At 46.9% G+C, this 20,256-nt stretch overlaps 1 protein-coding gene across 3 annotated transcripts in view; it reads left to right on the top strand.

Moving 5' to 3' along the window:
* Window positions 1–20,256, top strand: part of MEGF6 (multiple EGF like domains 6) — a 225,973-nt gene that overhangs the window by 42,046 nt on the left and 163,671 nt on the right. For all 3 annotated transcript variants that reach the window (XM_063943353.1, XM_063943351.1, XM_063943352.1), the window contains exons 3-4: window positions 14,947–15,072; window positions 18,974–19,096. In XM_063943353.1, the coding sequence (XP_063799423.1) occupies window positions 14,947–15,072; window positions 18,974–19,096 (249 nt within the window). The remainder of the gene's footprint in view (window positions 1–14,946; window positions 15,073–18,973; window positions 19,097–20,256) is intronic.

Here is a 20,256-nt window from a genome sequence, read left to right as displayed (position 1 = left end):
AGTTTGCTGTATTTATCAATTATCTTGCGCTGACGTTATCTATACCCGCCAACTGGGGACCCAAGAAGACTAAGAAGCTTTGCTGGATCACCTCCAGGTCAAGTGCCTCAGTCGTCTGACGTACATGCGCATTTTACTGAAGCGAGAGGCGGATGTACGGGTCAGGTGCACCTAGTCACAACAGTAGTTTGTAGTTACTGGTAAATTTCTGATTGACCGTAATAAAACAAGTGTCCAGGGGCCACCCAACAGCAAGTGGTGCCCTAGACATGGGCCTCATGAGAAATTCATCACTGTCTAGTAGAGTCCTTTGCCAGCAGCTTAAGGCAGAGAAAACCTCTGCATAGGTGCTGGGTGTTATCCAGGGCTCAAAGAGAACACCCAGATTGCCAAATACAGCACAACTTTATACAGGTTGAGTATCCCTTATCCAGCATTCAAAATCCCACATTTTTCCCCCCCTACTGAGATAATGACACATATATATGTATATTATATTATATATCTATATATACACATAATATATATGTCATTATCTCAGTAGGGGACCCAAAAATGTGGGATTTTGGATAAGGGATACTCAACCTGTAATGCACACAAGCACCACCAATGGTGAATAGACCAATCAGTGAACATTATTGTTGTTTTCCAGGTATTTATATAGTACTATACTTAGCAACTTTTTCCAGATGACCCATGAGATCCGTGTTTGTTGTGAGGCTAGCGTACTTTGTATAAGATGTGCATTTACAGCATCGGGTCACACAGGGTTACGTGTGTATGAGTTACTAATCAGCCTGGCATTGCTGTACCACGGAGTCACGCTCCCAGACATGTTTCAGATCTGTTGTAATCAGCAAAACTAACATTTTATAATCATCATCATTCCAATAATATTAGCTAAAACCATGCTGGAACAAAGGACGCCGGCGAGTAAGGAGGACGCCTGTTTATACAGCAGATATGAAATAGAAAAACATTGAGATCTATTCATTGTAGCCGTAGTAGAGTGTCTGAAGTGTCTCACGGTTTCCCTGTCATGTGTTGGCATAATGACTCCATTACTGCACTTATGCCTTTGCATTCACATGGTGTAGCCCTGGCCTGACTGTCGTGTGGGAGGCAAATCTGGTTTCACTCAAGAGAACACACACAAATATTTTATATTTGCACAAATATATCTATAAACCCTTTGACTCTTGTATTGTTTGTGTTTACTTTACAAGCTAAATTTTTTGCATTTTTTTTGTTAAATAACCAAACTCTATTATACAGGCCTGAAGGAGAGATTTATCAAATCTTGGAGAGTGATAAAGCACAAACCAATCAGCTCCTGTCATTGTTAAAACACAGCCTGTAAAATGTCCGTTAAGAGCTGATTGGTTGATACTTTATCTGTCTACACTTTATCTTTCTCTAAACTTTGATAAATCTCCACCTTATTAGTCATTGTTAGTCACCAGGTGGCGATGCAAATAATTTGACTGAGGGGCAGTTACCTGCAGAACTGGATTAATACAACGCAGGGCCTCAAGCAAGATACTAGTTCGAGATCCTTGTCTGCCCCAACAGTCCCTGCAAATTAAGTCCCTTTTTGTGTACAGATTGTTGTCCCCCTTGCTCTACTCAACTAACCCAATAAATACATATCTGTAGGTCTCTGACCTCGCATATTCTTTAGTACTGTCGCATCTCCACATACACCCATCACCTGTGCTATTCTGTGCAGCTCATACACTTGCTTGCTCACTTCTGCTCTCCTCACATACACCTGTCCTATAATCCACATTCCAATTTCCCTGTCTCACATACTGTATAACACAGCACCCTCCTCTGTTCACATACACTTCCACTATTAACTGCCCCATGCATCTGCCCATCCTGTTTTCCTGTCTAGTCATTATGATTCAACCTCTCCTCTATCGCAAATTCCTTCACTGCCTCCCTTACCACTACAGAACCCAGATTAAGCTAGGGATGCCCATTGACCATCGCTGGTCTGACCGATGGCAAGTTTGTTTTCTTTTCATTGCTGACATGGTACCAATTCCACACCATCGATGGTGGCACCCGATTTTGGGCAAACACACTGCCGCTGTAGCCAAGATCCAGAATGGAGGCTGCTTGGGGATCCCTAATATTTGTGGCTACTCCCCGAAAACAACTGTTTTCGTGGGATTGTCTGCAAATACTATTTAATAAACATGCCATTTTAGTCATCCTCAGTCCTTTCTTCTTATCTCTTCCCAGTTTACCTCCAAGTTAACCCTCAATCATTTAATCTGTAAATTCTCACGAGCAGGTCCCTCCATCTTCTTAGTTCTCATTCTGCATTTTCTTGATTTCCTATCTGCCCCCACTGAGAACAGAGTCAGGACTTTAATCCCACCTGTCTGCCATGGGATCAGGAATTACTTCTTAGAATTGTATGTATGTGTATATATATATATATAATTTTTTTCTCTGACGTCCTAGTGGATGCTGGGAACTCCGTAAGGACCATGGGGAATAGCGGCTCCGCAGGAGACTGGGCACAAAAGTAAAGCTTTAGGACTACCTGGTGTGCACTGGCTCCTCCCCCTATGACCCTCCTCCAAGCCTCAGTTAGATTTTTGTGCCCGGCCGAGAAGGGTGCACACTAGGGGCTCTCCTGAGCTTCTTAGTGAAAATTTAGTTTTAGGTTTTTTATTTTCAGTGAGACCTGCTGGCAACAGGCTCACTGCATCGAGAGACTAAGGGGAGAAGAAGCGAACTCACCTGCGTGCAGAGTGGATTGGGCTTCTTAGGCTACTGGACACCATTAGCTCCAGAGGGACCGAACACAGGCCCAGCCTCGGAGTCCGGTCCCAGAGCCGCGCCGCCGGCCCCCTTACAGAGCCAGAAGCAAGAAGAGGTCCGGAAAATCGGCGGCAGAAGACATCCTGTCTTCACCAAGGTAGCGCACAGCACTGCAGCTGTGCGCCATTGCTCCTCAGCACACTTCACACTTCGGTCACTGAGGGTGCAGGGCGCTAGGGGGGGGGGCGCCCTGAGCAGCAATAAAAACACCTTGGCTGGCGAAAATACATCACATATAGCCCCCAGGGCTATATGGATGAATTTTAACCCCTGCCAGATTCCACAGAAAAACGGGAGAAAAGGCCGCCGAGAAGGGGGCGGAGCCTATCTCCTCAGCACACTGGCGCCATTTTCTCTCACAGCTCCGTTGGAGGGAAGCTCCCTGGCTCTCCCCTGCAGTTACTACACTACAGAAAGGGGTTAAAAAAGAGAGGGGGGCACTAATTAGGCGCAGTATAACAATACAGCAGCTATAAGGGGAAAAACACTTATAATAAGAATTTACTTACCGATAATTCTATTTCTCATAGTCCGTAGTGGATGCTGGGAACTCCGAAAGGACCATGGGGAATAGCGGCTCCGCAGGAGACTGGGCACAAAAGTAAAAGCTTTAGGACTAGCTGGTGTGCACTGGCTCCTCCCCCTATGACCCTCCTCCAAGCCTCAGTTAGGATACTGTGCCCGGACGAGCGTACACAATAAGGAAGGATTTTGAATCCCGGGTAAGACTCATACCAGCCACACCAATCACACCGTACAACCTGTGATCTGAACCCAGTTAACAGCATGATAACAGAGGAGCCTCTGAAAAGATGGCTCACAACAATAATAACCCGATTTTTGTAACTATGTACAAGTATTGCAGACAATCCGCACTTGGGATGGGCGCCCAGCATCCACTACGGACTATGAGAAATAGAATTATCGGTAAGTAAATTCTTATTTCTCTAACGTCCTAAGTGGATGCTGGGGACTCCGTCAGGACCATGGGGATTATACCAAAGCTCCCAAACGGGCGGGAGAGTGCGGATGACTCTGCAGCACCGAATGAGAGAACTCCAGGTCCTCCTCAGCCAGGGTATCAAATTTGTAGAATTTAGCAAACGTGTTTGCCCCCGACCAAGTAGCTGCTCGGCAAAGTTGTAAAGCCGAGACCCCTCGGGCAGCCGCCCAAGATGAGCCCATCTTCCTTGTGGAGTGGGCATTTACAGATTTTTGGCTGTGGCAGGCCTGCCACAGAATGTGCAAGCTGAATTGTACTACAAATCCAACGAGCAATAGTCTGCTTAGAAGCAGGAGCACCCAGTTTGTTGGGTGCATACAGGATAAACAGCGAGTCAGATTTTCTGACTCCAGCCGTCCTGGAAACATATATTTTCAGGGCCCTGACAACGTCTAGCAACTTGGAGTCCTCCAAGTCCCTAGTAGCCGCAGGCACCACAATAGGTTGGTTCAGGTGAAACGCTGAAACCACCTTAGGGAGAAACTGAGGACGAGTCCTCAATTCCGCCCTGTCCGAAAGGAAAATCAGATAAGGGCTTTTACAGGATAAAGCCGCCAATTCTGACACGCGCCTGGCCCAGGCCAGGGCCAACAGCATGACCACTTTCCATGTGAGATATTTTAACTCCACAGATTTAAGTGGTTCAAACCAATGTGACTTTTGGAAACCAAAAACTACATTGAGATCCAAAGGTGCCACTGGAGGCACAAAAGGAGGCTGTATATGCAGTACCCCTTTTACAACGTCTGAACTTCAGGGACTGAAGCTAGTTCTTTTTGGAAGAAAATTGACAGGGCCGAAATTTGAACCTTAATGGACCCCAATTTCAGGCCCATAGACACTCCTGTTTGCAGGAAATGTAGGAATCGACCCAGTTGAATTTCCTCCGTCGGGCCTTACTGGCCTCGCACCACGCAACATATTTTCGCCAAATGCGGTGATAATGTTTTGCGGTTACATCCTTCCTGGGTTTGATCAGGATAGGGATGACTTCATCCGGAATGCCTTTTTTCCTTCAGGATCCGGCGTTCAACCGCCATGCCGTCAAACGCAGCCGCGGTTCTTGGAACAGACAGGGTCCTTGCTGGAGCAGGTCCCTTCTTAGAGGTAGAGGCCACGGATCCTCCGTGAGCATCTCTTGAAGTTCCGGTTACCAAGTCCTTCTTGGCCAATCCGGAGCCACGAATATAGTGCTTACTCCTCTCCATCTTATCAATCTCAGTACCTTGGGTATGAGAGGCAGATGAGGGAACACATACACTGACTGGTACACCCACGGTGTTACCAGAGCGTCTACAGCTATTGCCTGAAGGTCCCTTGACCTGGCGCAATACCTGTCGAGTTTTTCCCAACAGTTTATAATCATGTGGAAGACTTCTGGGTGAAATCCCCACTCTCCCGGGTGGAGGTCGTGTCTGCTGAGGAAGTCTGCTTCCCAGTTGTCCACTCCCGGAATTGCTGACAGTGCTATCACATGATTTTCCGCCCAGCGAAGAATCCTTGCAGCTTCTGCCATTGCCCTCCTGCTTCTTGTGCCACCCTGTCTGTTTACGTGGGTGACTGCCGTGATGTTGTCCGACTGGATCAACACCGGCTGACCTTGAAGCAGAGGTCTTGCTAAGCTTAGAGCATTGTAAATGGCCCTTAGCTTCAGGATATTTATGTGAAGTGATGTCTCCAGGCTTGACCATAAGCCCTGGAAATTCATTCCCTGTGTGACTGCTCCCCAGCCTCGCAGGCTGGCATCCGTGGTCACCAGGACCCAGTCCTGAATGCCGAATCTGCGGCCCTCTAGAAGATGAGCACTCTGCAACCAACACAGGAGGGACACCCTTGTTCTTGGTGACAGGGTTATCCGCTGATGCATCTGAAGATGCGACCCGGACCATTTGTCCAGCAGGTCCCACTGGAAAGTTCTTGCGTGGAATCTGCCGAATGGGATTGCTTCGTAGGAAGCCACCATTTTACCCAGAACCCTTGTGCATTGATGCACTGAGACTTGGCTCGGTTTTAGGAGGTTCCTGACTAGCTCGGATAACTCCCTGGCTTTCTCCTCCCGGAGAAACACCTTTTTCTGGACTGTGTCCAGGATCATCCCTAGGAACAGAAGACGAGTCGTCGGAACCAGCTGCGATTTTGGAATATTGAGAATCCAATCGTGTTGCCGCAACACTACCTGAGATAGTGCTACACCGACCTCCAACTGTTCCCTGGATCTTACCCTTATCAGGGAATCGTCCAAGTAAAGGATAACTAAAATTCCCTTCCTTCGAAGGAATATCATCATTTCGGCCATTACCTTGGTAAAGACCCGGGGTGCCGCGGACCATCCATACGGCAGCGTCTGAACTGATAGTGACAGTTCTGTACCATAAACCTGAGGTACCCTTGGTGAGAAGGGTAAATTGGGACATGAAGGTAAGCATCCTTGATGTCCCGAGACATCATGTAGTCCCCTTCTTCCAGGTTCGCAATCACTGCTCTGAGTGACTCAATCTTGAATTTGAACCTCTGTATGTAAGTGTTCAAAGATTTTAGATTTAGAATCGGTCTCACCGAGCCATCCGGCTTCGGTACCACAACAGTGTGGAATAATACCCCGTTCCCTGTTGCAGGAGGGGTACCTTGATTATCACCTGCTGGGAATACAGCTTGTGAATGGCTTCCAAAACTGTCTCCCTGTCAGAAGGAGACATCGGTAAAGCCGACTTTAGGAAACGGCGAGGGGGAGACGTCTCGAATTCCAATTTGTACCCCTGAGATATCACCTGACGGATCCAGGGGTCTACTTGCGAGTAAGCCCACTGCGCGCTGAAATTCATTGAGACGGGCCCCCCACCGTGCCTGATTCTGCTTGTAAAGCCCCAGCGTCATACTGAGGGCTTGGCAGAGGCGGGAGAGGGTTTCTGTTCCTGGGAACTGGCTGATTTCTGCAGCCTTTTTCCTCTCCCTCTGTCACGGGGCAGAAATGAGGAACCTTTTGCCCGCTTGTCCACGAAAAGACTGCGCCTGATAATACGGCGTCTTCTCATGTTGAGAGGCGACCTGGGGTACAAACGTGGATTTCCCAGCTGTTGCCGTGGCCACCAGGTCTGAAAGACCGACCCCAAATAACTCCTCCCCTTAATAAGGCAATACTTCCAAATGCCGTTTGAAATCCGCATCACCTGACCACTGTCGTGTCCATAACCCTCTACTGGTAGAAATGGACAACGCACTTAGACTTGATGCCAGTCGGCAAATATTCCGCTGTGCATCACGCATATATAGAAATGCATCTTTTAACTGCTCTATAGGCAAAAATATACTGTCCCTATCTAGGGTATCAATATTTTCAGTCAGGGAATCCGACCACGCCAACCCAGCACTGCACATCCAGGCTGAGGCGATTGCTGGTCGCAGTATAACACCAGTATGTGTGTAAATACATTTTAGGATACCCTCCTGCTTTCTATCAGCAGGATCCTTAAGGGCGGCCATCTCAGGAGAGGGTAGAGCCCTTACAAGCGTGTGAGCGCTTTATCCACCCTAGGGGGTGTTTCCCAACGCACCCTAACCTCTGGCGGGAAAGGATATAATGCCAATAACATTTTAGAAATTATCAGTTCTTATCGGGGGAAACCCACGCATCATCACACACCTCATTTAATTTCTCAGATTCAGGAAAACTACAGGTAGTTTTTCCTCACCGAACATAATACCCCTTTTTGGTGGTACTCGTATTATCAGAAATGTGTAAAAAAAATTTCATTGCCTCCATCATGTAACGTGTGGCCCTACTGGAAGTCACATTTGTCTCTTCACCGTCGACACTGGAGTCAGTATCCGTGTCGGCGTCTATATCTGCCATCTGAGGTAACGGGCGCTTTAGAGCCCCTGACGGCCTATGAGACGTCTGGACAGGCACAAGCTGAGTAGCCGGCTGTCTCATGTCAACCACTGTCTTTTATACAGAGCTGACACTGTCACGTAATTCCTTCCAACAGTTCATCCACTCAGGTGTCGACCCCCTAGGGGGTGACATCACTATTACAGGCAATCTGCTCCGTCTCCACATCATTTTTCTCCTCATACATGTCGACACAAACGTACCGACACACAGCACACACACAGGGAATGCTCTGATAGAGGACAGGACCCCACTAGCCCTTTGGGGAGACAGAGGGAGAGTTTGCCAGCACACACCAGAGCGCTATATATATATATATAGGGATAACCTTATATAAGTGTTTTTCCCCTTATAGCTGCTGTATTGTTTATACTGCGCCTAATTAGTGCCCCCCTCTCTTTTTTAACCCTTTCTGTAGTGTAGTGACTGCAGGGGAGAGCCAGGGAGCTTCCCTCCAACGGAGCTGTGAGGGAAAATGGCGCCAGTGTGCTGAGGAGATAGGCTCCGCCCCTTATCGGCGGCCTTATCTCCCGTTTTTCTATGTATTCTGGCAGGGGTTAAATGCATCCATATAGCCCAGGAGCTATATGTGATGCATTTTTTGCCATCCAAGGTGTTTTTATTGCGTCTCAGGGCGCCCCCCCCCAGCGCCCTGCACCCTCAGTGACCGGAGTGTGAAGTGTGCTGAGAGCAATGGCGCACAGCTGCAGTGCTGTGCGCTACCTTGTTGAAGACTGACGTCTTCTGCCGCCGATTTTCCGTACCTCTTCTGCTCTTCTGGCTCTGTAAGGGGGACGGCGGCGCGGCTCTGGGACCCATCCATGGCTAGGCCTGTGATCGTCCCTCTGGAGCTAATGTCCAGTAGCCTAAGAAGCCCAATCCACTCTGCACGCAGGTGAGTTCGCTTCTTCTCCCCTTAGTCCCTCGATGCAGTGAGCCTGTTGCCAGCAGGACTCACTGAAAATAAAAAAACCTAATTTAAACATTTACTCTAAGCAGCTCAGGAGAGCCACCTAGATTGCACCCTTCTCGTTTGGGCACAAAAATCTAACTGAGGCTTGGAGGAGGGTCATAGGGGGAGGAGCCAGTGCACACCAGCTAGTCCTAAAGCTTTTACTTTTGTGCCCAGTCTCCTGCGGAGCCGCTATTCCCCATGGTCCTTTCGGAGTTCCCAGCATCCACTAGGACGTCAGAGAAATAAGGTTATCCCTGTATATATATATAGCGCTCTGGTGTGTGCTGGCATACTCTCCCTCTGTCTCCCCAAAGGGCTAGTGGGGTCCTGTCCTCTATCAGAGCATTCCCTGTGTGTGTGCTGTGTGTCGGTACGTTGTGTCGACATGTATGAGGAGGAAAATGAGGTGGAGGCGGAGCAATTGCCTGTAACAGAGATGTCACCCCCTAGGGAGTCGACACCTGAGTGGATGAGCTTATGGAAGGAATTATGTGACAGTGTCAGCTCTTTACAAAAGATTGATGACATGAGACAGCCGGCGACTCAGCCTGTGCCTGTCCAGGTGTCTCAAAAGCCATCAGGGGCTCTAAAACGCCCGTTACCGCAGATGGCAGATACAGACGCCGACACGGATACTGACTCCAGTGTCGACGATTAAGAGACGAATGTGACTTCCAGTAGGGCCACACGTTACATGATTGAGGCTATGGAAAATGTTTTTACACATTTCTGATAATACCAGTACCACTAAAAAGGGTATTATGTTGGGTGAGAAAAAACTGCCTGTAGTTTTTCCTGCATCTGAGGAATTAAATGAAGTGTGTGATGATGCGTAGGTTTCCCCCGATAAAAACTGTTAATTCCTAAAAAGTTATTAGCATCATACCCCTTCCCGCCAGAGGATAGGGCACGTTGGGAAACACCCCCTAGGGTGAATAAAGCGCTCACACGCTTGTCTAAACAGGTGGCACTACCGTCCCCGGATACGGCCGCCCTTAAGGAACCTGCTGACAGAAAGCAGTAAAATATCCTAAAATGTATATACACTCACACGGGTGTGATACTGCGACCAGCAATCGCCTCAGCCTGGATGTGCAGTGCTGGGGTGGCTTGGTCGGATTCCCTGACTGACAATATTGATACCCTAGATAGGGACAGTATATTACTGACTATAGAGCATTTAAAAGATGCATTTCTATATATGCGTGATGCACAGAGGGATATTTGCCGACTGGCATCAAGAGTAAGTGCGCTGTTCATTTCTGCCAGAAGAGGGTTATGGACAAGACAGTGGTCAGGTGATGCTGATTCCAAAAGGCATATGGAAGTATCGCCTTATAAAAGGGAGGAGTTATTTGGGGTAGGTCTAACAGACCTGGTGGCCACGGCAACGGCTGGGAAATCCACATTTTTACCCCAGGTAGCCTCTCCACATAAGAAGACGCCGTATTATCAGGCGCAGTCCTTTGGGCCCCATAAGGGCAAGCGGGCAAAAGGCTCCTCATTTCTGCCCCGTGGCAGAGGGAGAGGAAAAAGGCTGCAGCAAACAGCCAGTTCCCAGGAACAGAAGCCCTCTCCCGTTTTCTGCCAAGTCCTCAGCATGACGCTGGGGCTTTACATGCGGACTCAGGCACGGTGGGGGCCCGTCTCAAAAATTTCAGCGTGCAGTGGGCTCACTCACAGGTGGACCCCTGGATCCTTCAGGTGGTATCTCAGGGGTACAAATTGGAATTCGAGACGTCTCCCCTTCGCCGTTTTCCTAAAGTCTGCTTTACCGACGTCTCCCTCCGACAGGGAGGCGGTATGGGAAGCCATTCACAAGCTGTATTCCCAGCAGGTGATAATCAAGGTACCCCTCCTACAACAGGGAAAGGGGTATTATTCCACGCTGTTTGTGGTACCGAAGCCGGACGGCTCGGTGAGACCTAATTTAAATCTGAAATCCTTGAACACTTACATACAAAGGTTCAAATTCAAGATGGAGTCACTCAGAGCGGTGATGGCAAACCTGGAAGAAGGGGATTATATGGTGTCTCCGGACAGCGGCAGCACGGTTGGATTCTTAATATTCCAAAATCGCAGCTGATCCCGACGACACGTCTTCTATTCCTAAGGATGATCCTGGACACAGTCCAGAAAAAGGTGTTTCTCCAGGAGGAGAAAGCCAGGGAGTTATCCGAACTAGTCAGAAACCTCCTAAAACCAGGCCAAGTGTCAGTGCAGCAGTGCACAAGGGTCCTGGGAAAAATGGTGGCTTCCTACGAAGCAATTCCATTCGGCAGATTCCACGCAAGAACTTTCCAGTGGGACCTGCTGGAAAAGTGGTCCGGATCGCATCTTCAGATGCATCAGCGGATAACCCTGTCACCAAAGACAAGGGTGTCTCTCCTGTGGTGGTTGCAGAGTGCTCATCTTCTAGAGGGCGCAGATTCGGCATTCAGGACTGGGTCCTGGTGACCACGGATGCCAGCCTGCGAGGCTAGGGAGCAGTCACACAGGGAAGAAATTTCCAGGGCTTGTGGTCAAGCCTGGAGACATCACTTCACATAAATATCTTGGAGCTAAGGGCCATTTACAATGCCCTAAGCCAAGCAAGACCTCTGCTTCAAGGTCAGCCGGTGCTGATCCAGTCGGACAACATCACGGCAGTCGCCCACGTGGACGGACAGGGCGGCACAAGAAGCAGGAGGGCAATGGCAGAAGCTGCAAGGATTTTTCGCTGGGCGGAAAATCATGTGATAGCATTGTCAGCAGTGTTCATTCCGGGAGTGGACAACTGGGAAACAGACTTCCTCAGCAGAAGTCTTCCACATGATTGTAAACCGTTGGGAAAAACCAAAGGTGGACATGATGGCGTCCCGCCTAAACAAAAAATTGGACAGGTATTCAAGGGACCCTCAGGCAATAGCTGTGGACGCTCTGGTAACACCGTGGGTGTACCAGTCAGTGTATGTGTTCCCTCCTCTTCCTCTCTTACCAAAAGTATTGAGAATTATAAGACGGAGGGGAGTAAGAACTATACTCGTGGCTCCGGATTGGCCAAGAAGGACTTGGTACCCGGAACTTCAAGAGATGCTCACGGAGGACCCGTGGCCTCTACCTCTAAGAAGGGACCTGCTCCATCAGGGACCCTATCTATTCCAAGACTTACCGCGGCTGCGTTTGACGGCAGGGCGGTTGAACGCCGGATCCTGAAGGAAAAAGGCATTCCGGATGAAGTCATCCCTACCCTGATCAAAGCCAGGAAGGATGTAACCGCAAAGCATTATCACCGCATTAGGCGAAAATATGTTGCGTGGTGCGAGGCCAGTAAGGCCCCGATGGAGGAATTTCAACTAGGTCGATTCCTGCATTTCCTGCAAACAGGAGTGTCTATGGGCCTAAAATTGGGGTCCATTAAGGTTCAAATTTCGGCCCTGTCAATTTTCTTCCAGAAAGAACTAGCTTCAGTTCCTGAAGTTCAGACGTTTGTAAAAGGGGTACTGCATATACAGCCTCCTTTTGTGCCTCCAGTGGCACCTTGGGATCTCAATGTAGTTTTGGGGTTCCTAAAGTCACAATGGTTTGAACCACTTGAATCTGTGGAGTTAAAATATCTCACATGGAAAGTGGTCATGCTGTTGGCCCTGGCCTCGGCCAGGCGCGTGTCAGAATTGGCGGCTTTATCCTGTAAAAGCCCTTATCTGATCTTCCATTCAGACAGGGCGGAATTGAGGACTCGTCCTCATTTTCTCCCTAAGGTGGTTTCAGCGTTTCATCTGGACCAACCTATTGTGGTTCCTGCGGCTACTAGTGACTTGGAGGACTCCAAGTTGTTGGACATAGTCAGGGCCCTGAAAATATATGTTTCCAGGACGGCTGGAGTCAGAAAATCTGACTCGCTGTTTATCCTGTATGCACCCAACAAGCTGGGTGCTCCTGCTTCTAAGCAGACTATTGCTCGTTGAATTTGTAATACAATTCAGCTTGCACATTCTGTGGCAGGCCTGCCACAGCCAAAATCTGTAAAAGCCCATTCCACAAGGAAGGTGGGCTCATCTTGGGCGGCTGCCCGAGGGGTCTCGGCTTTACAACTTTGCCGAGCAGCTATTTGGTCAGGGGCAAACACGTTTGCTAAATTCTACAAATTTGATGCCCTGGCTGAGGAGGACCTGGAGTTCTCTCATTCGGTGCTGCAGAGTCATCCGCACTCTCCCGCCCGTTTGGGAGCTTTGGTATAATCCCCATGGTCCTTACGGAGTTCCCAGCATCCACTAGGACGTCAGAGAAAATAAGAATTTACTTACCGATAATTCTATTTCTCGTAGTCCGTAGTGGATGCTGGGCGCCCATCCCAAGTGCGGATTGTCTGCAATACTTGTACATAGTTATTGTTAACTAAATCGGGTTATTGTTGTTGTGAGCCATCTATCCAGAGGCTCCTCTGTTATCATGCTGTTAACTGGGTTCAGATCACAGGTTGTACAGTGTGATTGGTGTGGCTGGTATGAGTCTTACCCGGGATTCATAAATCCTTCCTTATTGTGTACGCTCGTCCGGGCACAGTATCCTAACTGAGGCTTGGAGGAGGGTCATAGGGGGAGGAGCCAGTGCACACCAGGTAGTCCTAAAACTTTACTTTTGTGCCCAGTCTCCTGCGGAGCCGCTATTCCCCATGGTCCTTACGGAGTTCCCAGCATCCACTACGGACTACGAGAAATAGAATTATCGGTAAGTAAATTCTTATTTTTTTAAATCAGTTTTCTTATTTTTTATTTTTTTTTGTCCCTGTTATGTCTGTTTAATCCCTTTTTACATTTAGATTTGTTTTGCATTATTTTCCTATTGTAATTCTTGTGCTGTGCACACTTTTTGGCACCCTATAAATGTTGATGATGATGATGATAATAATAATACATTTTGTCAGACAACAGTAAATAATGCCTCCTAATGATCAAATTTAATTAGTACTAGGCACTCTGCGTTACCCATTTCGGTTTTTTATTTTTGCCCATGTTGGTAATATACAAGATGGTAGTATAGGGTATCCAGATGAAAGGTCTGCAGTCAATAGGTAGATACTAAATGGTCAGCGTGCACATGGTCGACATGATCAAAATGTTGACGTGACAATAGTCTATACAGCATACAGTATGGCCGACGTGAGTTTTTTTACATTTATTTAAACTTTTTCATACTTTACCGTCTGGGAATAGTAACCTGTGCCGAGCGCCGCAGTAGTAGAGTGAGGCACCTTGCCCGAAGCATGGTGAGCAAAGTGGAACACGAATTGGGGTTTCACGTGCTGGAAGGGAACATTTTACACCAAAAAACATGAAAAACGCATTTCAACCTTTTCATATGTCGACCATTTCCGTGTCAACATTTTGACCATGTCAGCCATTTGGTGTCAATATAGACACTGTCTACCTTTTGACTGTCAACCTATTATACCATAACCGTAGTATTATATAAATTATAAGTAAACTGCCACATGAGATAACATGCTCACTTTCTGCAACATATCTCATGCTGTCTCCCACTTGCACAACCCTCTGTAACTGTGCTCACTATGATGCTCCCTGTGTACTATATGGCGATCACTGAGAAGCTCTTTGTATTGTTCGGTGGTCATTAGGTTGCTATCTGTATTTTAGGGTGATCCCTGAGATGCTCCTTGTAGTGAATATCAGTCACTAGAACGGTAGACTGAGTGATTGTGATTTATTTTTTCCCTTTAACGCTGTAAGGAAAAATATGAAACCAGTGGGTGTTCAACAGTGGATGAGACCCCAGTAAGAGCAACCTATTGTGGAGTGACTGGTAATAGTGGCAATAGAAAATATCCTGGCTGTTGGATGAATATCCAACAGCCATTTTCTATTACCACTATTACAAAGTTACTCTTTGGTACGCCTTGATGCTGGATTAAGTGGCACCACCCAGGAAACCCCTCCTGTGTGCGCCACTGAGCTAGCTTTGCTTAAGCTGAAAATACTCCTAAACTCCAAATATTCTATATGTTAATGAACATGTCCTCTATATAAGCGGAGTATATTTTTGTGATTTACACACATATATTATGATCAGTGAAGCTCACCTAAGGACAAGTGTTATAATGCGGCAGGTATGCTCAAAATGCTGAAAATAGAATGCACAAAGTGTGGTGTATATGAAATCCTGCAGAACTGTAAATAACTCTGCTGCCTATAGTTCTGCTATTTTATTTCCGTTTCAATTATTTTGTGTTTACTGTATTTGATGTTTGTATTTTCTGCTTAGCCCTGTACTCCTGCTCCACCGGAAACGGCGGCTGTGAGCACGACTGCGTACAGATTACGGTGGCTCACTACCAGTGTCGCTGCAGAAACAATTATCAGCTGAAAGAAGATGGGAAGCACTGCGAATGTAAGTATGTAATACAGGACAGCAGCCATGTAGTGTGGTCATAGCATCAGCCAAGTAACAACATTAATGGGCCATTCAACCACCTAAGTAGAGGAGCAAATTCTAAAGATATAACCTTGTGTTTGCCTAGTGACCACATGCCTAAGCCAAAGTCATCATGGGCCGATCAGACGTGCCAGCCGCTAGCCAGGATTGTTGGGAGGGGGTCTTTGGTAGAGATCAGTTACACCCCATTAGTATAATAGTAGTTTTACTGACCTTTTCTTTCTCCAAATTGAAGACAGAAGCGAAGAACTATAAAACAAAGAGAAGGTGCCGGATTTATAAGCCAGATGTTAAACAGATTCTGCCGCCCTGGATCTACAGATATTACAGTTCTCTACATGGATGTAAAGCAGCATGAGGCACGTTTAGCATTGCAGTATACTGTAATGAGACTGAACTGGCCAGTTCCTTTAGTAAAATGATAGAGGGGGTCATTCCGACCTGATCGCACGCTAGTTTTTTTTTGCTGCGGTGCGATCAGGTAAAAACTCGGCAAAACTGCGTATGCACCGCAATGCGCAGGCGCGTTGTACAGGTACAAAGCGGATCATTGCTGAGCGATGGATTTAACGAAGAATCCATTCACACAGCCGATCGCAAGGAGATTGACAGGAAGAGGACGTTCATGGGTGTCAACTGACCGTTTTCTGGGAGTGTTTGGAAAAACGCAGGCGTGTCCAAGCGTTTGCAGGGCGGGTGTCTGACGTCAATTCCGGACACGAACAGGCTGAAGTGAGCGCAGCGGCTGAGTAAGTTCAAACCTACTCAGAAACTGCACAAAACTTTTTTGTACCGCTCTTCTGCACAAGCGTTCACACACTTGCAAAGCGAAAATACACTCACCCCATAGGCGGCGACTATCTGATCGCAGCGCTGCAAAAAGTAGCTAGCGAGCGATCAACTTGGACTGAAAGTGCTGCAGGATTTTTTTGTTATCAAGAAGAAATACTTTTGTTTTTAACAATTCTTAATAAAAAAAATCCATATTTTAAAGAACAATGTAAATCCAAGTTTATAAAAAAAATAGGTGTCTACATAATTCAGTTCTCTAATATTCAGTAAAATTACAGTTTTGCTGTATGTATCTTAATTATGGATTTCATATACAGATCTTTTCACCCATTCTCCATTATTGTCCTGTGTTTGATATTGTGAGAAATCCCTTTTTACATAATGCTCCCAACTACTGTGCGCATGAGGCTTCTATGTAGTGTGAAGCCACACATCCAATCTCTTACAGCCACACACTACACAGATCTGCTCAGCAACAATGCTGATAATTTTTTACGAAGTACAAGTTAAGCTTCAAATAGTTAGAACTCTCTAGCTTAGAATTATCTACCTTTCTATGTAAGGGCAGATAGCTCAATGAATAGAGTGTCTTACAGTAATCCCACAGGCAATGGGTTCAAATCCCCGTATGTCAGCATCTTGAAATGTAGGAGAGTGTGACTGAATAACAAAGAATTCTCAAGTCGAGTTCATGAATATTGTATAGGTGATAGCGACAGAAGGGGTCAGAGTAGGAGACGGGCGGTCAGGAGATGCTGGGATTCAAAAAGGGAGGATGCTGCAAGTGAAAGTAATTGAAACAGATAATTGACAATTCCCACCAACAGCACCCCTACCCTGCAGCGCTATGTGCGGTGCCCCATCCGCACACACCTAGTTACGGCCCTGGTGTTTATTCAAGATATTATATTACTTAAAGATAATATCAAATGTACATGACAAATATTTTCTATTCTAATTACTCTCTTTAGCGTTTGACATAGTTGGGCATGTGGACCAACATCTCTCCTTTCTACCACGGCCGGTGGAATGGTAATGTGCACTCTAGTGGTACACATACACCTTCAGAAAGTGCCACCTTCATCAGGTGCTGGACCTCTGAATGCGGGCGAAGCGGGGATCGGGCAGAGGAGAAGAACATCAGTTCTTCTATCGGCTGCACATCCTCTGCGCCAGTGACATCACAGCCCAGTGCGACACTCACAGGCAATCACTGATATGGGAGAGGCAAGCCGTTGGCAGCTTCACTACAGGTCTGAAGCATGCTGGATGTGCTCAATTTAATTTACATTATAAAACAGATCCCCTTTATTATTATACACACCCCCTCCTTCCCCATTGTCTGCCAGTGAGGACGTTAGGTGTATCTCTCATTTAACAGTGGTTTAGGTGTCCCTGAAATCCTGGCGCTCCTGGCTATTGGCTTAGGTTGTGTGGTGGTGGTGGTGTCGCTGTTTTTCTTTTTGAACTATTTAAATATGTTTGTTTTTATTGTGCTCTTTTAGGGATCTTGCAGTACTTCAATACTTCTCTGCTGCATACATTAGAATAACAAGAAAGGACAGCATATACTGTATATCCAATAATGGAGTTGTACTAAGCTGACATGCTGGTGGTTGTTGTTCATGATACTTTATTATATAGCAAGAAAAATTCACTATCTATTCAGCTGCAACTCCTAACTAACATTTAATTCCTACATTCTCTTAACCAATGGCCACACTCACAGTATTGGCCTATTATGAGGATAGTATCACTCAGTGCCGTAACTAGACATTTTAGCGCTGTGTGCAAGAAACAGCATCGGCCCGCCCCCCTCCCCCCCTCCCCACATATACAAAACAGGGTCAATGTCCATGCCAAAAATATAGGGGAGTGGCGTCATGGGGAAGGGGCGTGGCCACAGAGCTCCCTTTTACACATTACGTTAGCCAGAGCTCCCGTTTACACATTACGTTAGGTAGAGCTCCCTTTTACACAGTACGGCTGGTACAGCAGAGTCCCCCTTTTTTTACACGTTAGGCAGGCATTCCCCCCTTTTTTCACACGAGAGACTCTGTGTGTGTGTGTGTGTGTGTGTGTGTGTGTGTGTGTGTGTGTGTGTTACTCACCGGGGATCCGACATTCAGAAGAGGACGAGACACTCATCAGGTCCGGGAGCTGGCGGCTGCGGAAATGCTCCAGAGTCCTTTGCAGAGGTGGCAGGAGACAGGCGGCGCCAGCGGGACTCGGGGATGGCGATGGCGGGACTCGGGGACGGCGGTGGCGGGACTCAGGGATGGCGACGGTGAGAGTCAGGGATGGAGCAAGGGGGAAGGTGTGAGCTCTCAGTCCCTTGCAGAGGCAGCAGGATTCAGGGAGGGTGGCGGGACTTTCAGTAGTGACTGACTGGAATTAACGGCCATGCAGGGGGGGGGGGGGTGCTTCCAGATGGTGCACCCATTTGCGCTGTGGGCAAGGCACCTTCAGCACACACCTAGTTACGGCACTGGTATCATTTCATCATTTACGGTGTACCTGACCACTACATATGGTGGAGGAGGAACATTTTGAGGGCTGAACCAATATGCAGCCTATCACATCACTAGTAACTAGTCACATCACTTGAGCACTAGGCAAGATGCTGAATTTGAATCTCTTCTCCCCTGTTTGCCCCCCCTACCCCTTCCAAAAAAATACACCTAAACATGTATCATCCAGGTCCCTCTGTGCCCACTGGATTCTATGCAGGAACCTAGGTTGTCTATTAGATAACCAGCTGCACTTGGACACTAACAGCTCTGGAGTTTTGTGTCCTTTGTAAGAGCTCCTACAGATCTGTTTATTGGTTTGAAACATCCTTTTCTTTTCAGTGATTGGAAACAGACTTTATACACAAGGACACGGGTCATTTTTCATGTTCATTTGCAACTTTTGTTAATACTGTAGGCCATTTTTGTTTTATTTTACTGTTATTTCAAATTACCTTCAACATTTATATTCTCACTGTAGCGACAGAGTAGTCTCATGTTTCTAGGAGGTTTGTAGAAAATTCCTGTATAATTGGTTCAATATGTATCAACAGTAAGCAACCCATGTGCAACCAGGAATGGAGGCTGCATGCACCAATGCACCAACGATGGTGGCCGTAGTAAATGTATCTGTCACCCTGGATACAGGCTGGCAGCCGACGGCAAGACTTGTGAAGGTACGTTACCTGATCCGGACCCCTGTAATTGATAAGCTTTACACATAACCACCTGGGTTCCTCTGACAGCAACCCTCATTGGATATAGAAAGCGGTGGTGCATACAATGTGCTCTCCGCAGGGACTTTGTTCTGCTTAGAGAAGCTGAGCCATAATGGCTGGTTGTTTTTTTTATTTGGAATGTTGGTTTTCAGAATCTCCTCCCCCTCTGTCCCCCTCCTCATAAACACAGAATAAAATGTTCCTGATGGAGTATACAGATGCCCACCAAGAAATGTAGATCTATGGGTCCATCACTGATTCATTATATCAGTGGTTCCCAACCACTGTCCTCAAGTACCCCCAACAGTTCATGTTTTGCAGGTCACCTAGAAGTTGAACAGGTGTATTCATTACTCACTGACACATTTTGAAAGACCCACAGGTGGAGCTAATTATTTCACTTGCAATCCTGTGAGGAGACCTGGAAAGTATGAACGGTTGGGGGTACTTGAGGATCGCGGTTAGGAACCACTGCAGTATATGAACAGCATTATATGTTGGCTACATGTTATACTAAGATGCACAGTAACCTCCAATAAAGAGATGACTCAGGAATTCAGAACATTATGTGATGATAAAATCCCATTTATCCATATGTGTTGCTACAAAACATTCCCTATACACAAATTAGCACAATCATTGTTATTAATGCATTATCAGATGATACCCACTGTAGTTATTACCAAGAAAAAAACAACCAATTCAGAACGTAGGAACAATCACAATGAACCCTACACCCCCCGTCCCACACACACACACACACACACACACACACACACACACACACACACACACACACACACTGTACATACATACAAGATGTATCCATATACATTGTGGCTCTTGTCACCCCTAATAGCCCTAATCAGCCCACCAGGTTCTCCTGTATGACTCGGCCACAGGGAATGTCTTTTGGTCTCAAAGGGGGAGTTGTACTAAACCTTCGAAAGAGAGAGAGTGGTGACAGATAAAGTACCAGCCAATCCGCTCCTAACTGCCATGTTACAGGCTCTGTTTGAAACGTTTTAGGAGCTGGTTGGTTGATACTTGATCTCTCTCCAGTGCTTAGTACATCTGCCCCTATATGTGCATCTTATTTGCATAATTCAATTGTCCCC

Source organism: Pseudophryne corroboree, chromosome 10 (assembly GCF_028390025.1).
Source record: "Pseudophryne corroboree isolate aPseCor3 chromosome 10, aPseCor3.hap2, whole genome shotgun sequence".
Classification (NCBI taxonomy): Eukaryota; Metazoa; Chordata; class Amphibia; order Anura; family Myobatrachidae; genus Pseudophryne; species Pseudophryne corroboree.
The sequence above is the reverse complement of the archived record's forward strand: the minus strand, read 5'-3'. Positions and strand labels throughout refer to the sequence as shown.